Source organism: Balaenoptera physalus, assembly GCF_965194825.1.
Source record: "Balaenoptera physalus genome assembly, chromosome: 1".
NCBI classification, from domain to species: Eukaryota; Metazoa; Chordata; class Mammalia; order Artiodactyla; family Balaenopteridae; genus Balaenoptera; species Balaenoptera physalus.
The window spans coordinates 150,280,432-150,301,690 of NC_138882.1; the positions used below are offsets into that span (position 1 = coordinate 150,280,432).

Genomic DNA, 21,259 nt, shown 5'->3' on the forward strand with positions numbered 1-21,259 from the left:
TGTTTCCAAAACAGCAGGACACCCAGGCCTACACCATCCAGGTCCCTGCAGGCCTGGCAGCCTGTCTCCCGTCCAGGCCTGGCACTGTGGCCCCCTGCACCTCCCCGGCAATTCGTGCTGGTACAGAGGAGAGGGGACTGGAGGTGAAGCCAGACAGATGCCGTGGGGTTCAATCCCAGCTCTGCCCCTACCAACTTCGTGGCTAGCCTGTCTCCTCCTCTAACACAGGGCGCTTTACCCTGCCCTAGCTGGGAGGGAGGAGTGAGCAGGCTATGGAAAGAGTCCTGCGCAGAGCCTGGCACACAGGGTGCTGTGGATAGGTGAGGCCTGTTTTCCTGCCAGGGAAGGCAGAGCCCGCCTGGGTACACACCTGCACAGAGTAATGTCCATAAGGCTGGGGCTTGCTTCGGTCACCAGAGAAAGTGTCATAAAGGCCGCGGGTGCCCGTGGATCGTGCCAGGTACGCCTTGATGCCACTTTTGAAGGTGTAGGTGCCCAGTGCCAGACTGCTCCCCTGGAACAGAGCACAGAGGACAATCCCTGCAGGTCCATCACCCCCTCGGGGCCTCGGTTTCCCCATCTGCCCTGGAGTCCCCCCACCGCCAGGTCTGCACAGGAAGGTGGGCGAGGCCTGGCCAGGGTAGGGGGATACCTGACGAGCCAAGGGGGGCGGCTTGTTGGTCATCCTGCACATGAGGCCCTTGGAATGGGACCAGTTCCAGGCACTCTCCTCCAGCTTCGTGCATGGGTTGCCCTTCTCCCCATAATTTCCAGGGCCTGGATAGTAGTTCTGGGGGCGAGAGGGAGGGACATAAAGGCCATTAGTGCCACCCTGTGCGCAGCAGAGTGCACCTGAGGAAGAGATGTCCCCCAGAGGGTAATGGGATTTTCAGAGCCCCTGTGTGTTAGCTGCCCCCCAAAACACACAGCACTGTGGGCCTGTGAGCCTCTGCCACTGCTCAGACCTTCAGTTCCAAGTTCAGACTCTTCACTGGGGCCCCATTGGTCTGTCCAACCTATCCCTCACTGTTCCCTTCCTACATCTGACACTTCAGCCAAAGTGAGGTCCTTGCTGGTCCCCAAACCTATGCCATTCTGGCAACCTCCTTACCTTTGCTTGCTTGTGCCATTACTGCCACCCAAAATGCCCTTCCTGCCTTCTTGGCCTTGGAAAATTCTTCTAATCCTGCAAAGCCAGCTCGAATGTCATCTCTCCTGGGAATGAAGCCTTCCTTCCCTGATCACCCCAGACAGCGGCTTGCTTTGGTGGTCTCAGAAGTCCCAACCATTACACCCCTGTGTTACAGCCCTACGTTTACATGAATGGGTTTCCCACTGTGCCGTGAACAGTGCTGTGACCTGGAGGGATCTGGAGTCCTGGGTTCGAATCCTGACTCCACTGCTTCCCAGCTGAGTGACGGTGGGCATGCCACTTAATCCATCTTAGCCTCATGGTCCACATTTCAAGGACAGGGATAGTAGAACTTTCTTCCAAGGTAATGAGGATGATACGAAATAACGTCTATAAAGCCTCCTGCACATGCCCAGCCCATAGTGGGTGCCAACACCTAATAAGTCAGGGTGGGGTGGCTGCCTTGGTGGGGCGGGGTAGGAGAGGTTGAGAATGGTGGCTGGAATGAGCATCTGGAGCCTCGACTGCCAGGGTCGGAAATATGGCCTCTGTAGGTGGAATGAGAAGAGCCACCCGGCAGTATAGGTGGGTGGGTGGGTAGCCATCGTTGGGTCAAGACCCGGCAGGATGTTTTCTGCTGCTTTGCACCTTTTAGCCACACGGGATCGCTGCCACTCCACAGATGGCTCAGCCCTGCCTACCTCCAGTCCCTGGAACCTCCCTGGAAGCAGCCCAGAACCAGGCCTGGCAGAGAGGGTGGGTAGTCAGGCCGTGGCAGGCATCAGATTCGTTCACCCTCAGAGGAACCAGAATGCACATTGCCTCCTTTCAGGGCCCAAGGTTTCCAGGTACGTTCAGGAGAAAAACCCCAAAGTAGGAAGGTGGGTCTCAACATCATGTGCTAGCTGCTTTACTAGCCTTAATATCTTGGTCCTAGAGACATCCTGATGAGATCAAATCAGTGCCACCTGCAGTCAATAGATGGGGAAACTGAGTCTCAGAGAAGCAAACCTTGTGTCCAAGGTTCCACCTCCAGAAAGGGGCAGCACAAGGGTTCTAACTTCAAAATCCATGCATGATCTTTCTGAGCTTCTACTGTTTCCCAGGCACTGTGCAGGCACCAGAGGCGGGAGAGAAATAAGCACCACGGTGTCTAGGGAGACCTCAGAAGTGAGGGTTATAACAAAGGGGTGGGAGCTGCTCATCCCGGAGCTCACAGACCAGGAGGAGCCCAGTGCCGGCACTCTGTCGGCAAAGCCTCATCTCTCCCTTCAAACCTTCAGGTTCAGAGGTGCAGTAACGCACCTGGGCTGATGTGAACACCCCTGACTTTAGCTAGAATGTTATGTTTCAGGGCTTCTGGGACCCAGGCAGGAGTGATTAATTCTGGGGGAAGTGGGAATTGTCACTTACAAGATTTTTTTTTAGGTGGACCTTGAAGAAAGAGTCATCTTCCAAGAAGATGAAGGGGAGGGACAGGTGTCCTAGGTAGAGGGAGCCGTAAGAGCACCTTTGAGACAGTTGGGAAAGGTATACTGGGAAGAGAATGGGAAGGCCCTGAAGGCCAAGCGGGGCATCCAGACTTGATTCTGAGGCATGAGGACACTTAGGAAGGCGACTGGGGCAATAGTAGGTGACCAGGAAATCAGTCATGGGGGCGCCCCTGGGCAGGGGTGTGTGGCTTGGGCTTGGGCGGAGGTCAAGGGGATGGAAGGAGGAGGATGGGAGACAGAAGCACAGATCCCCGTGACTACAGGGGAACAAGGTGCCCATGGGTTTCTGGTTCTGGCCGCTGGACGGTGCCATTGCCCAGGAAGAGCAGGCCTGGGGGAGATGCTGACATGGCAGGAGGGGGGCATGCAGAGTTTGAGGGGACTGGAGGACCCCGGGGTGGGGATCTGAAGCCATGTGCATGGAGCCTGGCTGCGCAAGAGAGAACACCCCACAGAGGGTGGTGGGGAGGGCAGGGCCTGGGAAAGAGAAGCCATGGAGGGAGGCTGGCGGAGGAGCTCCAAGGACACAGAGCCCAGTGTCCCCAAAGCCAAGGGAGGGCAGAGCGTACTAGCAGAAGGATGGAGGCAGAGCCCAGTGCCAGCAGAGAAGGCACTGGCTTTGCAGGGTTGTGCTTCAACAGCCCATCTGCTCTGGGGAAGGATTCACAGGACCCAAAGCAGGCACCCACAGCTTTGGCACTGGCACTGGGGAGGCCCCCATGGAGAAGTCAGAACCCTGCACAGGTGGCATTTGTAGGCCTGTCCCACCCGCACTGGGGGGACAACTGGAGGGACCAGAGGCCAGAGGAGGCCATCAGGTTCCCAGCCCAGAGCAAGATGACAGCTGAGAAAGTCAGGCCTTGGATATGAGCTCTCCCGGGGCTGCCTTCCGCCCACTGGGGCAGTGCCACCTCCTTGAACTTTCTGTCCAGGCCCTGAGCCCAGGAGAGTGGCTCGGGGAAATCCCACAGGGCCCAATGAGGTTACTGCAGGAGCAGATGTGGGGACCAGAGAGGAGAAGAGACAGCTGGAATGGAGAGACAGGCCGTGGGACCTTCACCCTGCTCAGCCAACCCTCGCAGAAGCTCCAGCGCTGGGGACCGGGCACAGGAGGAAACAGGCAGCATCTGATTTGTTCCCCCAACTCCTCTGCCTTCAGTGGGGCTGGGCTCTGCCATTAGATCCTGTCCTCCACAGGTGGTCAAGGAACAATCCAAGTGAGCCCAGCCTACGGGTCAAGTGCAGTGGTTATGTGTGGACACCTTGGACTCAATCCTGCCTCTGCTGCTTAGTAGCTCTGTGACCTCGGGCAGTCACTTGACCTCTCTGTGCTCGTTTTCTGTCTGTAAAGTGGCGATGATAGTGCCTGCTTCACAGGGTTGTGGTGAGGATTACATTAATTAGTACACTCAAGTGCTTAGAACAGTGCCTGGCACATGGCAAGTGCTGCATTAAGTGTCGGCTATTATTACTTTAGACTTGAAGGTAATCACTCATTTTTCAGTGCCTCCAGGCAGCCCCTCTCCCCACAGTGCAGTGACAGCTTCTGCACCTGAGAATGCATGTGCACGTCCCCTGAACGTGGCAAGGAGTAATTCCCAGGCTCCATAGAAGGTTTCACAGTGGTGAGGTGTGGAGGAAAGGCCCTGGCTTGGGGTTTGCCCATTTGGCCCACTGGGGCAAGAAGTTTATCTTCTCTGAGCCTCCAGGGCCTTGTCTGGAGTGGTTATAAAAAATTAGAGTGTTTTGGAGAACCAGTACTTAGTAGGCAGGCATGGGCTTAGTCCACAAAGACCTATCACGTGCCTACTATGTGCCAGGAGCTGCTAGGACCTGGGGATTCTGCAGCGAACCAACCGGGCAGATGTGGTCCACCCTCGGGGGCTGCTGTGCACTGGGGGAGAGACACTGAACCCACAGCCACAATCGGGGCTCCTGGGAAAGGGAGATGGCACCTCATGGGGTCAGGTCAGACCTCAGAGCTGAGAGCTGAGGGATGAGCAGGGGGTCCTTAGGTGAAGGGGCCGCTGGGGGCGGAATGGCACTTCTGGTAGAGGGAAGAGCAGAAGCAAAGCACAGGGCGAGTGCTTTGCCTCACTTTGAGGAGTGAGAAGGGCAAGGGTGTCCAGCCCAGAGAGCGTGGGGGGCAGGGGAGGAGGGGCAGCACTGGCAGTGCGGGCGTGACTCCTGCCTTTGCCCGCACGACCCTATGCAGCCTGAACCCCACTCATCCCGACCCACACCTATGCCACGGCAGCCCTCCTGCCACCCCCACCTCTCACCACAGTCACCTCCCATCTGGATGCCTCCGACCCCCTCCCCCACAAGCATGTCACTCAGTACCCCCCCCCCATCAAAACCCTCCTCCGCTGTCCTCCCACAGCACCCGGAATCAAACCCGAGGCCCTCACCTTGCCAGAAGGGCCTCATGTCCTGGGCCTCACCCCTCTGCTCTTGCCTCCTCCACCCTCACTCACAGATTCCGTGAGTCTCCATTGCTCACCTACCACAGGTTTTGCTCAAATGCCACCTCCTCCCAGAGGTATTTCCCTGACTACCCTATAAATGGCACCTCATCGTTCGCCATCTCTCCCTGTCTCATTTTTCCTCATGGTCCTCATTATATGAGATTTGCTTCTTTGTACCGTTGTTTCTACCACTAGGACCACAGCTCCACAAGGGCAGGGACCTTGTCTTCATCACTGCTGGATCCCCAGGGCCTGGAACAGTACATGGCACTAGAGGGCGCTCAACCATTATTTGCTGGCTGGCTGGACGGCTATAGATATGGAGGAGTTTGATGAGCACCTAATGTATGCCTGGCTCTGTGCCAGGGACTCAAAGGTGAACCAGACCCAGCCCTGCCGACAGGGAGTTCCTGGTCTGGTGGGGGAGACGCAGAGACCTACGACAGCCAGTGGGCTGAAAGCTGCGGCACGGGAAAGCAGAGGGGCTGTGGGGTCCCAGAGGAGAGCCTGGCCAAGCCTGGGAAGAAGAACGGTAGGAGAAAGGGCGCTTCCAGCCCCACCCAGGCTGCATGCTCTTCGTACAGAGCAGAGGGTAGGAGGGATCCCACTCCGTGCATGAGAACACCTACCCCAATGAGTCCTCGGAAGCGAACCTCCCCGGAGCTGCCCGGTTTCTCCTGCAACTCTTCTAAGAAGTCTTTGGAGTTGTAGGAGCCAGGCCCCAGCTCTTCCTTCTGCCCCAAGAGAAGAGAGCAGAGGCGAAAACTTTACACTTGGGAGTGTCCATGTGGGCAGGAGCCCAGGCGAGGATGTGTTCCTTAAAGGATGAGCTCTACCTGGGCCTGGGAGGACACTGCAGGCCACCCTGAGGGCAGGCAGGACCGGGCAGGAGGATGTGGCACCAGCGGTAGGGCAGGGTGGGGCCCCAGGGGCCTCACCTGCTGCCACTTCTCTTTCATGATGGCCCAGTACTGGAAGTGGGGCAGCTGTGTCAGCCGGGGGGCTTCCTGGGCCTTGGCCCAGCCTGTGCCCACCTCCTTCTTCAACTTCTTGATGCTGAAGCAGGTCTCCTTGCAGCCATAGGTCCCAGGTCCTGTGTGGGACTGAGTCAGAGCGCAGTCAGAGCGAGGCCAGCCGCACCACCAGTCCACCCACAGATCAAGTCCTCACCAAGCTGTCACCCTGACCTGGGAGTGGACAGGCAATACCCCTCTGGGGGCCCCTCCCCCAGCCCCGAGCCTGGCCCTCAAGGTGCAACCATGACATCCTCTGTCACTGGCCCCCTTACACTTCAGGGAGGGCCCGCAGCCAGTCTGTGCAAGAGCTGCAAGTGGAACCCAGGTCTCTGTGGATCCGACCCATGCTGTTTTCACTACAGTCCTGCGTTTATCAAACACATTGAGGCCCCAGCTCTGAGTCAAGCTCTGAGCTGTGGGCTGAGGGCACGGAGGGGTGTGAGGCATGCCCCTTACACAGATCAGCTCATCTGTCACGGTGAGGGACTCGGAGGGGCAGTGGCAAGATCACATGGGAGACTCGGGAAGCTATGCAAACTCACCACGTCCACAGAGTAAACCCTGGAGTACGTGGCCTCCGTGAAGGTGCTGAGCTTCTTCTGGTTGGGATAGACAGCGGAGACGTCAAACCTGGGAGGGACAGATGCCCAGTGAGAGGCACCCAGCCCTGATGAGGGCAGTTCTGGGCGGTGGGGGAGTTGGCATCCCACGGGAGGTGACTTTGGAGCTGGCCCATGAAGGATGAGCAGGGCTGCTGCCTCCTCAGGGTCTTCGTCCTTCCAGGTTCCCTCTCCCTGGATTCCACCCTTGTCTGGTCCCCTAACCCCCTGCTGGGAACTTTTACTCACAATCACCTTCTCAGTGCAACCACCAGCTGCCCCACCCCCTGCACTCTCCAGCTCCTCCTCCCCACTTCCTTTTTCTCCATAGCCCTTATCACTAGCCAACATTTTATATCTTTTTCTTTTTTTGTTTATTATCCACTCCCACCACCCCTCCCATATGAAGGCAAGCTCATGAGCAAGGGCTTTGCTGTTTTGTTCACTATTTTATCCCCAGATTCTAGAACTGTGCCTGGCACATAGTAGGTGATATATATATATATATATCACCTATCACATATATATATATACACCACCTATGATATGATACATATATCATAGGTGGTATATATATATGATATACACATGATATATGCCATACGTATGAATGAAGAAAGACACCTGGGCTGAAATCCTACCCATGACTTTTGGGCTGAGTGACCTACTATGGGCCAGGCCACTCGGCCTCTCTGAGCAGCACATAGTAGGTGCTTCTGAAATGATTTTAAATAACTTAATAACGGTGGTAGAAGACTCTGGGCAGGGAAGTGCGGCAGGCAGGAGGGCTATAGAAAGTCCCGCCCCCACCCCTCACTGCCAGCCCTACCCCCCCCACCCCCGCACATAACCCCCCTCTCGCTCCCCCTCCCCCAGGCTCCAGCCTCCTGTCGGTGGGCTCTCTCTCCCACCGCCCCACCCCACCTGTGGCTCTGCACCCCGAAGGGAGCGCCAGCGAACCAGTTGGTGGTCATGGCGCTGGCCCGCCCGCCGCGGCGAGGTCCTCGCGGGACTCGGACTGCGGGACTGTTTCGCGCCCGCCGGCAGGCCAGACCGGCTTCTGCCACCGCCGCCACCGCTGCCACGGCAACCCAGGCCTTGCGATTTGTGATCCGCCACAGACCTGTGCGCTGCGTTTTTGCCCGCGCTGCACCCCTGCAGGCGCGCCCGCAGGGTCCCCGACTTTTCCATTCGGCTATGCACATTTTCATTGCTGCCTTGCCAGACATCCTTCCCTGAGACCGGCAGATTTAATGGCCCCTCACGGTAGTTAATATGGATGCCATTTGGTCGGGTTTTAGAGTCACCTGTTGAGGAAACGTTTCCGATTTCTTGATTTATGGCAGAGCCCCGCGCAGGGCCTGGTGGAGCGCGAAGGCCTCTTGATGTTCACCTTATGCTGGTGGGACCAGGAAGACACACAGAAAGGGCTCGACTTAGGCAAAGGGCATCCCATTCCTTCTCCACTCTGGGGAGGGGAGGAGGAGAAAGAGGGAACGGGCAAGGGGAGCCAGAGAGTGGAGGGCAGGAATAAGGTGGTCAGGAGAGAGGTAGGGTTGCAGGGATGGTGTCAGGACTCATTCCTCCCCCAGTTACCTGGACACCCGCTCTGGGCAGACATTGTGCAGGGTGCCTGGGACCCAGATATGGTCCCTTCCCGGAGAGTCTAGTGGGGGAAACAATGACTACACAGTGTGACCAGGTCAGTGTGGTAGGGAGGCCTCTGACCCAGACTGTGGGTAAGTCAGGGAAGGCTTCCTGGAGGAGGAGAATTCCAAGCTCAACATTGAAGAGTGTGTGTGGCTTGCTAGGTAAAGAAAGGGGTTGAGGGTATGTGCCCCCAACAGGGCATGGTCAGCTCTCTCCTCTCATCCTCCCTTACCTCCCACCAATGCCCCACAGTCATGCTACAGACTGTCTAATATCATCTCCCACGATTGCCTTTGATCACTCCAAGTGTTTTAGGCTAAGGTAGGGCAAAGGGCCATACGCCATTTGATGATGACAAGACTGAAACCAGAGAGAAACAGGACCTTCCCGGGGGGTCCTGCATCCAGCCTGTGGTGGAAATGGATTACCAGGACAGTGGGTCTCCTTCCAGGCCCCACCCAATATCCTTTTGACATCCCAATATAGCATTTAAGCCATGAGCTGGACTCATGGGCCCCAGGCTGGCAGGCACATGGTCACGGTCGGCAGAGCATCCACCCTGCACTGCTGAGCTGAAGTTCAGAGGCATCAGGCCTCGGGAACACACACAGAACAGCCACCCCAGGTCATCCAAGCATGGACTTTGCCCCTTCCCAACCATGCGACCTTGGGCAAGTCACTTCCTTCTCTGATTCTCAACTTTCTTACCTATAAAATAAACCAGTAATCTCTGTGTATCTCCAGACTGCTGTGAAGATTAAATGAGCTAATTTAGGTATGCTCCTGGAACATAGCAGAAGCACAACAAGAGGTCATTCCCAGCCCTTGGAAAGGGACCTTACAGAAGGTCCAGGGGCAGAGATTGTGTGTCATTCACTCCTGGTGCAGTACGTGGCACATAGTATATGCTCAGCAAATATTTGTTGAATGGCAAGTGAACAAATTAATGAATCTAACCCAACTTCCCAGTAATGCATAAATCTTCAAAGAGAATCATGTTCGAATCCTAGCCCTGCTGCTTCCTAGCTGGTGGCCTTGGGCAAGTTAGCCTCACTAAGCTTCAATTTCCTTGTCTGTGACATATGACTGCAGTCTCCTGGAGGAGCTGTTTTGAGGAGTGAGTGACATGTGACTGTGTCCACTACCACATCCTATGTGCTGGGGAGGCCCTGCAACCAGCCCCAGGGCTGCTCAGGTGTTCTCAGGCCCAGCCCTGCCTGGGGCTGCTTTGCTTCTCTCCCAGCATGAGAGCCTTGGCTCTGGGACTTATGGAGGAATAACCACAGCATATAGGCCAAGGTTCATTGGGCTGTGAGTTCTGGCTGCCAGGCAGCTCAGAGCAGGCCAGAGTGAGTCAGCTCTGCAGCAAGGCAGCCTGCTCTAATCAGCCGAAAGCCTTCCCATCACAGCAACTTACTGATCACAGCAATTAACTCTCTCTTGTAGGTACTACTGCAATCCTCTCCAACCCGTATTATACAGAAGAGGAAACTAAGGATCAGATAGGGAGAGTAACTTGCCCTGGTCACATCTAGTAAGCATCACACAGCAGATACAAAGCTCATAACTAAGTTTGCAAGAGTTTCTAACCCATCCTCTAGAGCCATCTATTACGTCAATAAAGTCAAGTCAAGTTTCTTAGCCAGGATTCAGGCCTCTGTGATGGGGCTATGGCTGCTGCCTTACGTCCTCATCTGCTGCCATCTCTTCCCCATGCTCTGTAAGTTTCAGCCATACGGGGCTACTCTGTCCCTAGGCACACCCTGCCCTGGCAAAGCTCTAGCCTTTTCACGTGCCTTTCCTGCTGCTGAAATGCACCAGCAACCTAACCTCCCCATTCAACTCCTACTCATCTTCTCAGAGTCAGATCAAAAGCCAAAGCCACCCATTAGGATGGCCATTATAAAAACAAACAAACAAACAAACAAAAACAGAAACAAATTACAAGTGTTGGTAAGGATATAGAGAAATTGGAACACTTGTGTATTGTTGGTGGGAATATAAAATGGTGCAGCTCCTGTGGAAAAAAAAGTATAGCAGTTTTTCAAAAAAATAAACATAGAATTACCATATGACCCAGCAATTCCACCTCTGGGCATATAGCTAAAAGAAGTGAAAGCAGGGACTCAAACAGATATTTGTACACCCATGTTCATAGCAGCATTGTTCCCAACAGCTAAAATGTGGAAACAACCCAAATGTCCACTGATGAATGAATGGATAAACAAAATGTGGTATATACATACAACGGAATATTATCTAACCTTAAAAAGGAAGGAAATTTTGACACAAGTTACTACATGGATGAACCTTGACATTATGCTAAGTGAAATAAGCCAGACACAAAAGAACAAATATTGTATTATTATTCCACTCATATGAGGTACATAAAGTAGTCAAATTCACAGAGACAGAAACCAGAACGATGGTTGCCAGGGCTAAGGGAAGGAGGGCATGGAGAGTTGTTTAATGGGTACAAAGTTTCAGTTTGGGAAGATGAAAAAGTTCTGGAGATGGATGGTGGTGATGGTTGCACAATGTGAATATACTTAATGCTACTGAACTGTAAAGTTAAAATGGTAAATTTTATGTAAAGTATATGTTATGACAATAAAAAGGGGGGGAAAAAAGCCGAACTCCCTGGGAATCTGTCTCTGATCCTCCCAAGCAAGTCAAGAGCCCAAGTTTCATCTCATGATTACCAGCAATTTATAGAAACAATTTTTAATTAAAAGTTATTAAATTTTACATTTAAAATTACAGGTGAGGGATTTCCCTGGTGGCACAGTGGTTAAGAATCCGCCTGCCAGTGCAGGGGACACGGGTTCGATTCCTGGTCCAGGAAGATCCCACATGCCCTGGAGCAACTAAGCCTGTGCGCCACAACTACTGAGCCTGCACTCTAGAGCCCACAAGCCACAACTACTGAAGCCCGCGCACCTAGAGCCCGTGCTCCGCAACAAGAGAAGCCCGCGCACTGCAACGAAGAGTAACCCCTGCTCCCCGCAACTAGAGAACGCCCGCGCACAGCAACGAAGACCCAATGCAGCCATAAATAAATAAATAAATAAATAAATAAATAAATAAAATAAAATTACAAGTGAAAAATATCTCCAGAATGTTGTTTTAATTTACCTTTTTATTGCTCAAGTCAAATATTTTTTCCAAATTTCCAAATTGGCTCTATTTCCTCTTCTGAAAATGCTGGTCTGTTTTTCAAGAAGATAAAGCAACAGGGTCTCAGGAGCCCAGCCCCAGATGGAATGAGGGGTGGGAGGGACTCAGAAGTTCAGACCTGGGACTTCCTTGGTGGTCCAATGGGTAGGACTCTGTGCTCCCAATGCAGGGGGCCAGGGTTCCATCCCTGGTGGGGGAACTAGATCCCGCCTGCATGCTGCAACTAAGAAGTCCACATGCCACAACTAAAAAAAAAAAAAAAAAAAAATCCCACATGCTGCAGCTAACAGCGGCACAGCCTAAATAAATAAATAAATAAATAAATAAAGTAAATATTTTAAAAAAGAAGAAGTTCAGACCTGCTACAAAATCCAAGTCCTGGAGGACTAGGAGCTTTGCGTCAGGGAGCACAGCCCAATCTTCTGGAGGATAGGGGACTGATGCCAGGCCTGGGGGAAGGCTGGCAAGAGCAAGACAACTGGGCCACAGGTGGAACGCAGACGGAGTGGGAGCTGATAGTTATCCAGAGTGACGTTTACAAGGTTTACCCACCACACCTACTCTAGCCCTGGGGAGGGAATATCACCCTCATGTCACAGATGAGGAAAGAATAAAGTGTGAAATGATGCAGCGACTCATTCAAGGTCACAGATTATTAGTGATTAGAGCCAGCACCTGGAGCCCCGTCTTTCCACTGGGGCCGACTGCAGGGCAGAGAGGAGGCAGAGAAATCCCAAGTGGGGAAGCCTGATAAATAATGGCCAAAGGAAGAGCTGCAGGAGGGGGCAGGCTCCATTCAGAGGAAGGAGAACACTGAGGGACTGTGGCGGGGATGGGACAGCAGCAGGAGTGAGGGTGGCTTGGGTGCCGGGTTGGAAGGGCCGGGCCTGGCTCTCCTGTTCAGTGAGCTCACACAGGGTGGAGCAGTGCTCAAGGAGGAAGGGCCTGGCTTTTTGGGGTTCAGCAAACTGGGTTCCAGGCCTGCTGGGGCACACCCAGTTCTGTGACCTGGGCAAGTCCTTTCCCTCGTCTGAGCTTCAGTTTCCTCATCTCCTGAGCAGAGAGAGTAAAAGCACGCCTTTTGCCATGCACCGGGGGTTACACGCCCCGCGTTTGGCACTGCACCTAACAGGCACACCTGGTTGTGCAATGCGGGCGTCTAAAAGCCGCTGAGCAGCGAAACCGTAAACACCCACAGGGCGCTCCCGAGCCGACGCTCTGACCCACCCACCGGCGGGCGGCGCCCCGGGATGGGAGGTGGCTGCGCCCCAGGCCTCTGCGCGCTGACCCTTGCCTCCCGCGCGACACTCGCTTGAGGGGCGCCCCCATCCACGGCAAGGCTCAGGGAAGCCGCGGGGCAGCCATGGCGGAGCCCGAGGCCGCGGCCGAGGAGCTGGACGCCCTCATCGACCACCTGGACTACCTACCCGGCCACTTCCACCTGGAGATGCAGCTGAACTTCGAGCCGCGCTCGCCGGCCTCGCTCCACGCCCGGGACCTGAAGCTGCAGCGGGACGGCCTGCGGCAGGAGCTGGTGCTGGCGGCTGCCACGCAGCGCCCCGCCGTGCGCCACCTCCTGGGCGCCTTCGCCTTCTACCTGGAGGAGCTGGACGAGGCCCGCGAGAGCTTCCTCCAGGTGGCCCGCGAGGACCCGGGCAACCTCAACGCCTGGGCCAATCTGGCGCACGTGTACGGGCGGCTGGGGCAGGAGGAAGAGGCGGAGGCGTGCGCCGGGCGGCTGGCCGGCCTCATGGGCCTGGCGGGGGACCGCGGGGCCGCCGGGGACACCCCGCTCCGCGCCGCGCGCTGCCTGGCCGAGCAGGGCTACGCGCACGGCTTCGACGTGGGCTGCGCCAGCCCAGAGGAGCGGGCGCGGGTGCTGGAGGCCGGCATCGAGCTCTACGACAAGGCGCTGGGCCACGGGCAGCAGGTGGGTGACCCCTCCCCAGGCTGGGAGGGCTGGGGTCGCGGCCCCTAATGTCTGCAGGGATGCCCCCGGCCTCCAGATTCTCACCGAACCCTGGCCCTTTGGCTTCTGGAATACCGTTCCAGCGTGCCCCTCCCACCTTGAGTCCTAGACCAGGCTTGTAGCTTTTCTCTGCTGGACTAGGGCGTGGACCCACTTCCCAGCGGGTTAGCTTGTGTAAATTTCTTTGCTGGCAGTACTGCAAACTCAACACACCAACTCATCCCTCTCATCTTGCTCCTCCCAGCAAGTACCTGTCCCCGCACCTGTCCACACCCACCTAAGTATAAGGCACAGCTCCACATCCCGCCAGAAACAGGCAGCATTCTTGCCTCCTCTCTCCCCCTCACACACCATAGCCATCCACTCAGACCCCAGATCCTGTCCGCTCCGCCTCCTCATATCTCCAGGGTCTATCCACTCCTCTCTTGCCTCCCCCTGCCAGCCCAGCCTCCATCATTCCGTGCCTGGGTTCCTGCCCTCTGGCCTGACCCTTCTGCCTCGTCCTCCACCCTTGTTGCCACTGTCATGTTGCTCAATCTTGCTGGCCATATCCGTCAGCTGCTTACAACCCCCAGTGACGCCCCACTGCCTGGCAGATAAGTCCCAGGCTCTCCGGTGGGCACTGGAGACCCTCCATGACCTTGCTCTCTGCCGTGTTCCCCCTTCCAGCCAGGCTTTTGCCACCGTCTACTTCCCCTTGTTCCCCGTGGGCCAGGTCTCCTTACAGCCCACCTTGCCACTTTTTCAGCCTCTTTCGGAGGTGCCCTTTGCTCTACCCTTGCCTGGAGATTCTCCTCGCTCTCAGGCATCCACTCCACTGACTTTTCCGGACTGGGTCAGGCATCTCCCCTGGGCTTCCACAGCACTGCTCACACTGTCCATCTACAAGTCTGTCTCCCCACCTCAACCTTGAGATCTTCAAGAGTGGGGACAACATCTGTCTGGTTTACCACTGTAAAGCCAACACCTGGCCAGCGCCTGGACACAGTGGCACTCAGTAAATGCATCTTGAGTGAATGTATGTGTAGCATAGGGTCCGGAGCTAAATAGACAAATGCTAGGTGTATTAGTTACCCATTGTTGTATGACACATAGCCTCTGAGACTTAGCAGCTTGAAACAATAAGCACTGATTGTCTCAGAGTTTGTGTGCTCAAGAACCCAGGCATGGTTTAGCTGGGTGCCTCTAGGCTGTGGTCTCATCTGAAGGCTTGCTCAGCTGGGGGCGGTGGGGTGGGAGTCTGCTTCCAAGCTCACACTCATGGCTATTGGGAGAATCAGTTCCTCACTGGCTGTTGGCCAGAGGCCTCCCTCAGGTCCTTGCCACAAGGACATCCTATGACTTTTGCTATATTCTCTTCATTAGAAGCAAGTCACTAGGTCTAGCCTACAGGCAGAGAGAGGGGGTTACACAAGAGCACGAATACCAGGCAGTGGGGATCACTGGGGGCCATCCCAAAGGCTGCCTGCATTGGATGACAGACAAATGATGTAGAGGCGTTATCCTCTTGTTACAGAAGAGGAAATCACAGTTCAGAGAGGTACCATGACTTTTCCTTGAAGGCACAGCATAGGCAGGGTTGAGCTGATAATGATGACTATTTGTGATAGTTAAATGACAACAAGCCTTCACACATGGGTAGGATGGCTCCATTCACAAAGCCTCTGCACAGCCCCTTGGAGCCTTTTCCACCAAAGCTTATGGCTCCCCCATAAGAGGAAATGTGGAGTCAAGACCTCAGGGAGTGCTGGGTGGGAGGCACAGACTTGACTTAAGGGGAGCAGGGCCGGGTGGAGGTTAAGACGGTAGACTCTGTGTCAGACAGTCCAAGTCCAAATCCCAATTCCCCATGCTCTCACCTCCGACTAGTCTGTAGCATGACTGAGCCTCCCTTTCTATGAAATGGGGATAATAATGGTGCTTGTATCCTAGGATTCCTCATCCGTAAAATGAGGAACAGAGCCTGCACAGAAACAGCAAGATCACAGACGACCCCTGCCTCTCCTGACCTGGGAGAGCCTCCTCCCCGCAAGACTGTGTGCAGCTGTGGCTATCCCCTGGGGCCGAAAGGAACCCAGGTCTCCTGTTTTAGAGCCTGAGCACAAGGCCCTGAATGCCAGCCGCCCTCAGTGGAAGGCGTGGCCAGCTTGGTGTATGTTGAGTGTGGTCACAGTCTCAGAGCAGGGCCTGAAAAGCCCTGGGCTGGGAGCCAGGAGTCCTGGGTTCTCATCTCAGCTGCAACCACCCACGGTGGGGCCTTCTCCTGTCTGGGTGGTGGTTTCCCCATCTGTGAAAGGGAGGGAGGGGGGACTGGATGGTCTCTGAGGTCCCTTCCTGCTCTCAGGAGAAGGCTTCCTGGAGGAGGTGAGCAGGGAGGCAAAGTTTTGGGCGTAGGGAAGGAATGGGGGCCGATTCCTCCCTCCCTGCTGCTGGTCTGCCCAGCCACAGTGGGGACCGCACCGTCCCCTTCAGTGACCGCCCAGAGGAGAGAGTGTCAAGCAGGACACTGCCCTGTGCTCCAGGGTGGGAGCTGACTGTCTCAGGTGGGAGGTGGCCTGTGCTGAGTCCTTGGGCCTGGCCCAGCGGCTGCTCCCCAGGTCTGCACAGAGTGTCTGTGGTCAGAACCTCCCCCCCAGTCCCAGGAGAAAGTGGGGATTTGGAGTTCCCCCATTTCATCATCTGAGGATTAGGAGAGATCATGCTTATAAAGTACCTGGCACAGAGTAGATGCTCAAGAAATAGTCGCAATCAGGATGACAATGATGATTTTGTATAGTTAGAGCAGGAGGCTTGTGTTCAAGCACCCAGGTCGCTTATTATTTTGCTGTGTGACTTTGTACAAGTCACTTTTCATCTCTGGCCTCAGTGTCTGCTTTATAAACATTAAACAGTGATTTCTGCCTCAGTTTACTATGATTATCCAATCAAATCATGGGGTAAAAGTGCCCATAAACTGGTAAATTCGGGGCATGTCTGAGACACACATGCTCAGCATCTTAACATTTATTGAGCACCTACTGTGTGCCAGGCCCTATCGTTAAGAAGTCCTGCCTTTTAGAAGCTCATGGACAAAGGGAAGAGCAAACATTAGTTCCTTCAGTAACTAGTCTTCCCTGAGCCCCCTCTCTGGGAGTGGGGACTAAAGGGGCGTGTCAGAGGTGTGCCTATGACTGGCTGAGGTCACAGGCGTTCATTACATGGCCTGTGCCAGGTGACAATCATCTCTGAGTGCTGTACACCAGAGACCATAGTTTCTGAACCAAAAACAGCACTCCCCCAGAGGCTGACAAGGGAAGTGCACTTCGAGGACATCAGGACCCGTGTTGGAGTCAGCAGGGACCTGGCAAGTCCAGGTCCTGGGGATAGAGTGACAGTAACTGAACTTCAGAGAGGACACACTTCCTTTCAGCACAAGTGACTGAGGGAGGCTTCTGGAAGAGGCAGTAGTGTACTGGCAGGAATGAGAGGAGGGCAATCCCGACAGGGGCATGGTATGTGCAAAGGTCCTGTGGTGGGGACTTTAGTGAAAACTGAACTGGAGCAGGGGATGAGACCTGGAAAGAGAGCAACCAGAAGCTTCATGGGGAAGAGCACGTGGTGGCCCTGAGGAACTGCTGATGTGGTCTCTGAGGTTTGGTTCCTGCCCTCCTCTCAGCCGCATTTCCTCTTACTTCCCTTGAACCTTACTTCCCAGGGACTCTAAACTTCTCATACTTCTCCAGACATGCTGTGCTGTTTCACAGCTGCCTGTGCAGGAACTGTTCCCTCTGCCTAGAAAGCAAACTCCATCCATCAAAACCCAGCTCAAATGTCACCTCCCCCTTGAAAACCTTCCTTCATACAATGCCCACCTTCACACAGTAATACTCATGAACGCTCTTCTCCGGGTGCCTTGCGGACTTCATCTTAGTCCTCACAAGAACCCCCTGATCCCATTTTACAGATGTGGGGACTGAGGCAGAGCAAGGCTAAGTAACCTGCCCAAGACCACAGAGCTAGTAAGTGGCAGTTGAGTTTATGCCACTCTGACTCCAAAGCCTTTGCTCTTTCTGGAGAGGTGGGAGAATTGGGGTGCAATAAGTGTGATGCAGATGGCCGGCAGGATGGGGAGGGGAGCCCCCCACACCGGCCATCTCCTGGAAATCCAGGGTGGAAGTGTGGAGAAGTAGAGAGAAGGTTGCTGTGTATCGGGGGTGGTGGGGGGATAGGAAGGATGAGGGCAGAGGTGAAGTCAGCATGGGGTCAGAGAAGGAGGAGTGGGGAGAGTGGAGCAGCCGCTGAGTGACCTCGCGTTGAGAGGGTCGCCACCCACAGGAGCACAGCTGGGGGCGGGCGGCCAGGAGTCTGACCCACCCGGTGCTGCAGCTCCAGGAGATTTTCCATCCTGAGGGGGCTGGGACTGTCCCAGGCAGGGAGGAGCCCCCGGAGCTCAAAGAATGAAGAGCAGCCAAAGAACCAATGACGGCTGCTCCTCTGCTAACTAAAATTACAAGAGAAAACATTACAAAAGTTAGTAATTCAGCCCATAATCCAAAAATAAGCAGCGTGTCTGTGTCCGAGTGGATGAGTGTCTGTGCCTTCCCTCTCAGCCCTTCGTTCCCTCCCTTTCCTCGTCCTCAAGTTGCAAAAATATGATGAGGCAGATTGCTTTATCCGTCATTCCTCCCCACCCCCGTCACCTCTCCACACACGCTCACAGATGGGTTCTTGGTGGAGTCTCCAGGCTGAGTGGGTATTAGGAGCAAACACTTTGCAGTTGGACACACTCGGTTAAAATTGTGCCTCCATCACCAGGTGGCTACGGACAAGTCACTTCACATCTCTCTGAGCCTCAGTTTCCTCATCTGCAAGGTGAGATTCTAACATCACCTCGCAGGGTTGCTGTGAGGATTAAGCGAGAGACCGTGAAGGGCTCCAGGCAGAGTGTAGATCATGTTGGGGCCCAGCCCCTCACCTTGCGCACCCTCTGGCCGCCACAGCCCTCAGCTTTGCTCTATAACAGTGGTTTCTGTCTTGCCCCCTAGAGGGTGAGCCCTCTGCCTTGGGCGACCCTCTATCTCTACCTACCACCCCGTGTCTGGAACGGGGTTGGACACCCAAGAGGGGTTTCTGACTGTTGCTAAATTTAATTTGGTTTTTTAGTCTTAAAATCCCCATTATTTTTCTAAAATAAAGTAACTCGAACTTATATTTCTCTAAAAAAGTAATATCTCTGTCCCAAGCTAACTCAATCATTTGAGTTTCTTCCCCTTTTCCCAGAATATCGTGTGGCTTCACACACACACGTACCTGCACACACACAAGCACAGGTACACACACATGCAGATTCTTCACCCCTGCTCCTGGCCCAGAGCAGGCTCAGGGTGGTAACAGGAAACACCACCACAGCGGGTGCCATTGATCCAGCCTGTACGCCAGGCACGGAGCTCAGAATGTTACGTTCATTAGCACATTTGATTTTTATTCAAACCTCACAGACACACTGCCACTGGTATTGTGATTTCCTGTTGCACAGAGGACAGAACAGGCCCAGGGAGGGGACTCGCCCCAGGTGACTGGGTGCACATGGGCCATCCAGGTTTCACCTGGCCTGCTGGGGCGGGTGGGGATGGACCCAGTGCTGGTAGGCCCAGCAGCCAGCCTCACAGACAAACAAAGGTGCAGGCATTCACACAGTCGCCTGGCAGGAGGGACCGACACACACACACACACACACCTGTGCCACCAGCGGGGAGGCCAGCCCCAGGACCTGGGAATTCCTCAAGGAGCTGCCCTCCCAACAGCTCTCCGCCTCCCACATGCCCCCCTCTCTCCCTCAGCCTCCGTTTCTCCCTCTCCCCTTCGTCCCCCAACACCAGACCCTGACAACTCGGGCGCATGGTGCAGGCAGATGCGCTGCTGGGACCAAGGTCAGAGCATTGGTGTGGGAATCTGCAGGCTGCAGGGACGCCCTGGGTGACCTGGGCTGGCTGTGTAACCTCTCTGAGGGTCCATGTCTCCCTCTGTGAAATGCGGACAGTGGTACCAGCCTGGCAGGGGTGTGGGAGGAGGAACTGGGGTCACAGAGGGAAGACCCAGCCCCAGCGAGGTTTGATGGACGCGTCCTTCTCATCCTCATCCCCTGATGGGGCTGCCAGGACTCCTAAGTGAGCCCCCGCCCTCCTTCTGCTTCCTCCCGCTTCCTCCTGCCCCTTCCTGAGCTCGCCCTCAGCCCAGCTCAGCCCAGAACCAACTTTGGGAAAAGAACAATGACATCGGGGAAGACCCCACTTGGAGCCAGGGGTCAGGATTTGGGTTCCTGCCTCAGCCCTGCCCCGACTGGCTGTGGGACAGTGGGCAAGTCCTCTGTGGACGGTGGTCATTTCCTCCTCTGTCACTGGACTAAGGTGGTGGCCAGGGTGATTTCAGGGACAAGAAGGACTTTGATAGTAGAGAAGTGGGGGAAGGAATGAACCTCCTGGCAGAAGAAAACACATAAACACACAGAGGGAGGTAGGAAACCACAGCTTGGGGAATGTCAGGCACGGTGTTTTGAGGACTTTAGAGTTGATCTCCAACTTTTGAGATCATGGGCAGGGTTTCTCCTCCCATGGTGCTTGCAAATACACACACACACACACACAACTCCACAAATCTGAGTGGTTTGATTTGGGTGATGCTGGACGATGAGTCAGGGACTGTGCACTTGTGTGCTTTTCACAGATTATCTCACTTGCTCCTCCTAGAAATGCTGGGGAATCAGAACTGTTATTAACCCCATTCTACAGATGAGCAAACTGAGGCTCAGAGAGCTGTAGCAACTTGCTCAAGGGCACACAGCCATGAGTGGCTGGCTGGAACTGAACTCAGTTCTCTCTGACATAAAGCCCAGGCTGAGGGACAGCTTTCCTGATACTCTAGCCCCAGCCTTCTGATGGCCTCGGTGCTGCTCACATTTGCATAACAGCACCTTCTGAATTTGCTGCTGGCTTCTTTCCCTCCACACCTGGCAATTTTGGGAACTGGGTCTCCCCTCCTTATTGATACAGGACCCCAGAGCCAAAGTTGCCTGTAGCATCATCTGACCCAACTGCCTTCTTTACAGGAGGAAAGATAGAGTGTGTTAAGGGTGCACACAGCCTGGACCCATGGGAGGGGCTGAAAAAATGCAGGACTCCTTCAGACCTACCCGGTGCCAGAGCTGGATTTGTACCCAGGACTGGACAGGGTCCCTTTTCTCTAGGGACCACGGAATAGAGAAGTGGCTCTACTCAGTCCTGCGAGTCTGTGGAACCAGTGCAAAGCAAAGCAGGCTCACAGAGTCTGCGTCTGCGTGACATATCTAGGACCAGAAAGGGGGTGACAATGGGGAGATGCAGTCGATCTGCTCCACTCTTAAACTCCACAAAGACCATGCAGGGAACCCAGCCAGGGCTGAATAGGTGACTCACCTCCATGGCACAGCACCCATCCCCCCAATCCCCTCTGCGCAGTCGCACTGATCACTCCCACCCATGTGCCTGTGACACAGGCAAACCCAGTCGATCATCCCTGCTTATAGATGCAGAAGCTGAGGCCCAGGCTGGGCCAGCGGACTTTCACGGAACCCTGGGGGGAGGTAGAGGCAGGGGTGGGACTCCAATCTCAACCCTCTGTTTACTCCCCACCCCCACCGAGGCAGGAGCTGGATGAGGAGAAACCCCTGCCCAGCCTCTCTGGGGCAGACCCCCAGGGGTGCCAGGCCAGCCAGGTGGGCTGGGGCTGGGTCTCCGCGTG

The 21,259-nt window shown here is 55.0% G+C and overlaps 2 protein-coding genes and 1 long non-coding RNA gene across 7 annotated transcripts in view; 2 read left to right on the top strand and 1 right to left on the bottom strand.

Annotated features, from left to right (window-relative positions):
• The window catches only part of CIMAP2 (ciliary microtubule associated protein 2), a 26,318-nt gene extending 18,828 nt beyond the window's left edge, over positions 1–7,490 (bottom strand). Inside the window, 6 exon segments of the mRNA XM_082431276.1 lie at positions 371–514; positions 653–790; positions 5,723–5,827; positions 5,930–6,196; positions 6,652–6,747; positions 6,749–7,490. Of these exon segments, the coding sequence (XP_082287402.1) occupies positions 371–514; positions 653–790; positions 5,723–5,827; positions 5,930–6,196; positions 6,652–6,747; positions 6,749–6,814 (816 nt within the window). The 5' untranslated portion in view covers positions 6,815–7,490.
• Positions 1–11,446, top strand: part of LOC309645758 — a 17,924-nt gene extending 6,478 nt beyond the window's left edge. The window contains exon 3 of the long non-coding RNA XR_014255039.1: positions 11,122–11,446. This is a non-coding gene — a long non-coding RNA (uncharacterized lncRNA). The remainder of the gene's footprint in view (positions 1–11,121) is intronic.
• A 340-nt stretch (positions 11,447–11,786) lies between these two features.
• TTC22 (tetratricopeptide repeat domain 22) overlaps positions 11,787–21,259 on the top strand; it is a 35,073-nt gene continuing 25,600 nt past the window's right edge. For all 5 annotated transcript variants that reach the window (XM_082429680.1, XM_082429675.1, XM_082429676.1 and 2 more), the window contains exon 1: positions 11,787–13,465. In XM_082429680.1, the coding sequence (XP_082285806.1) occupies positions 12,899–13,465 (567 nt within the window). In that variant the 5' untranslated portion in view covers positions 11,787–12,898. The remainder of the gene's footprint in view (positions 13,466–21,259) is intronic.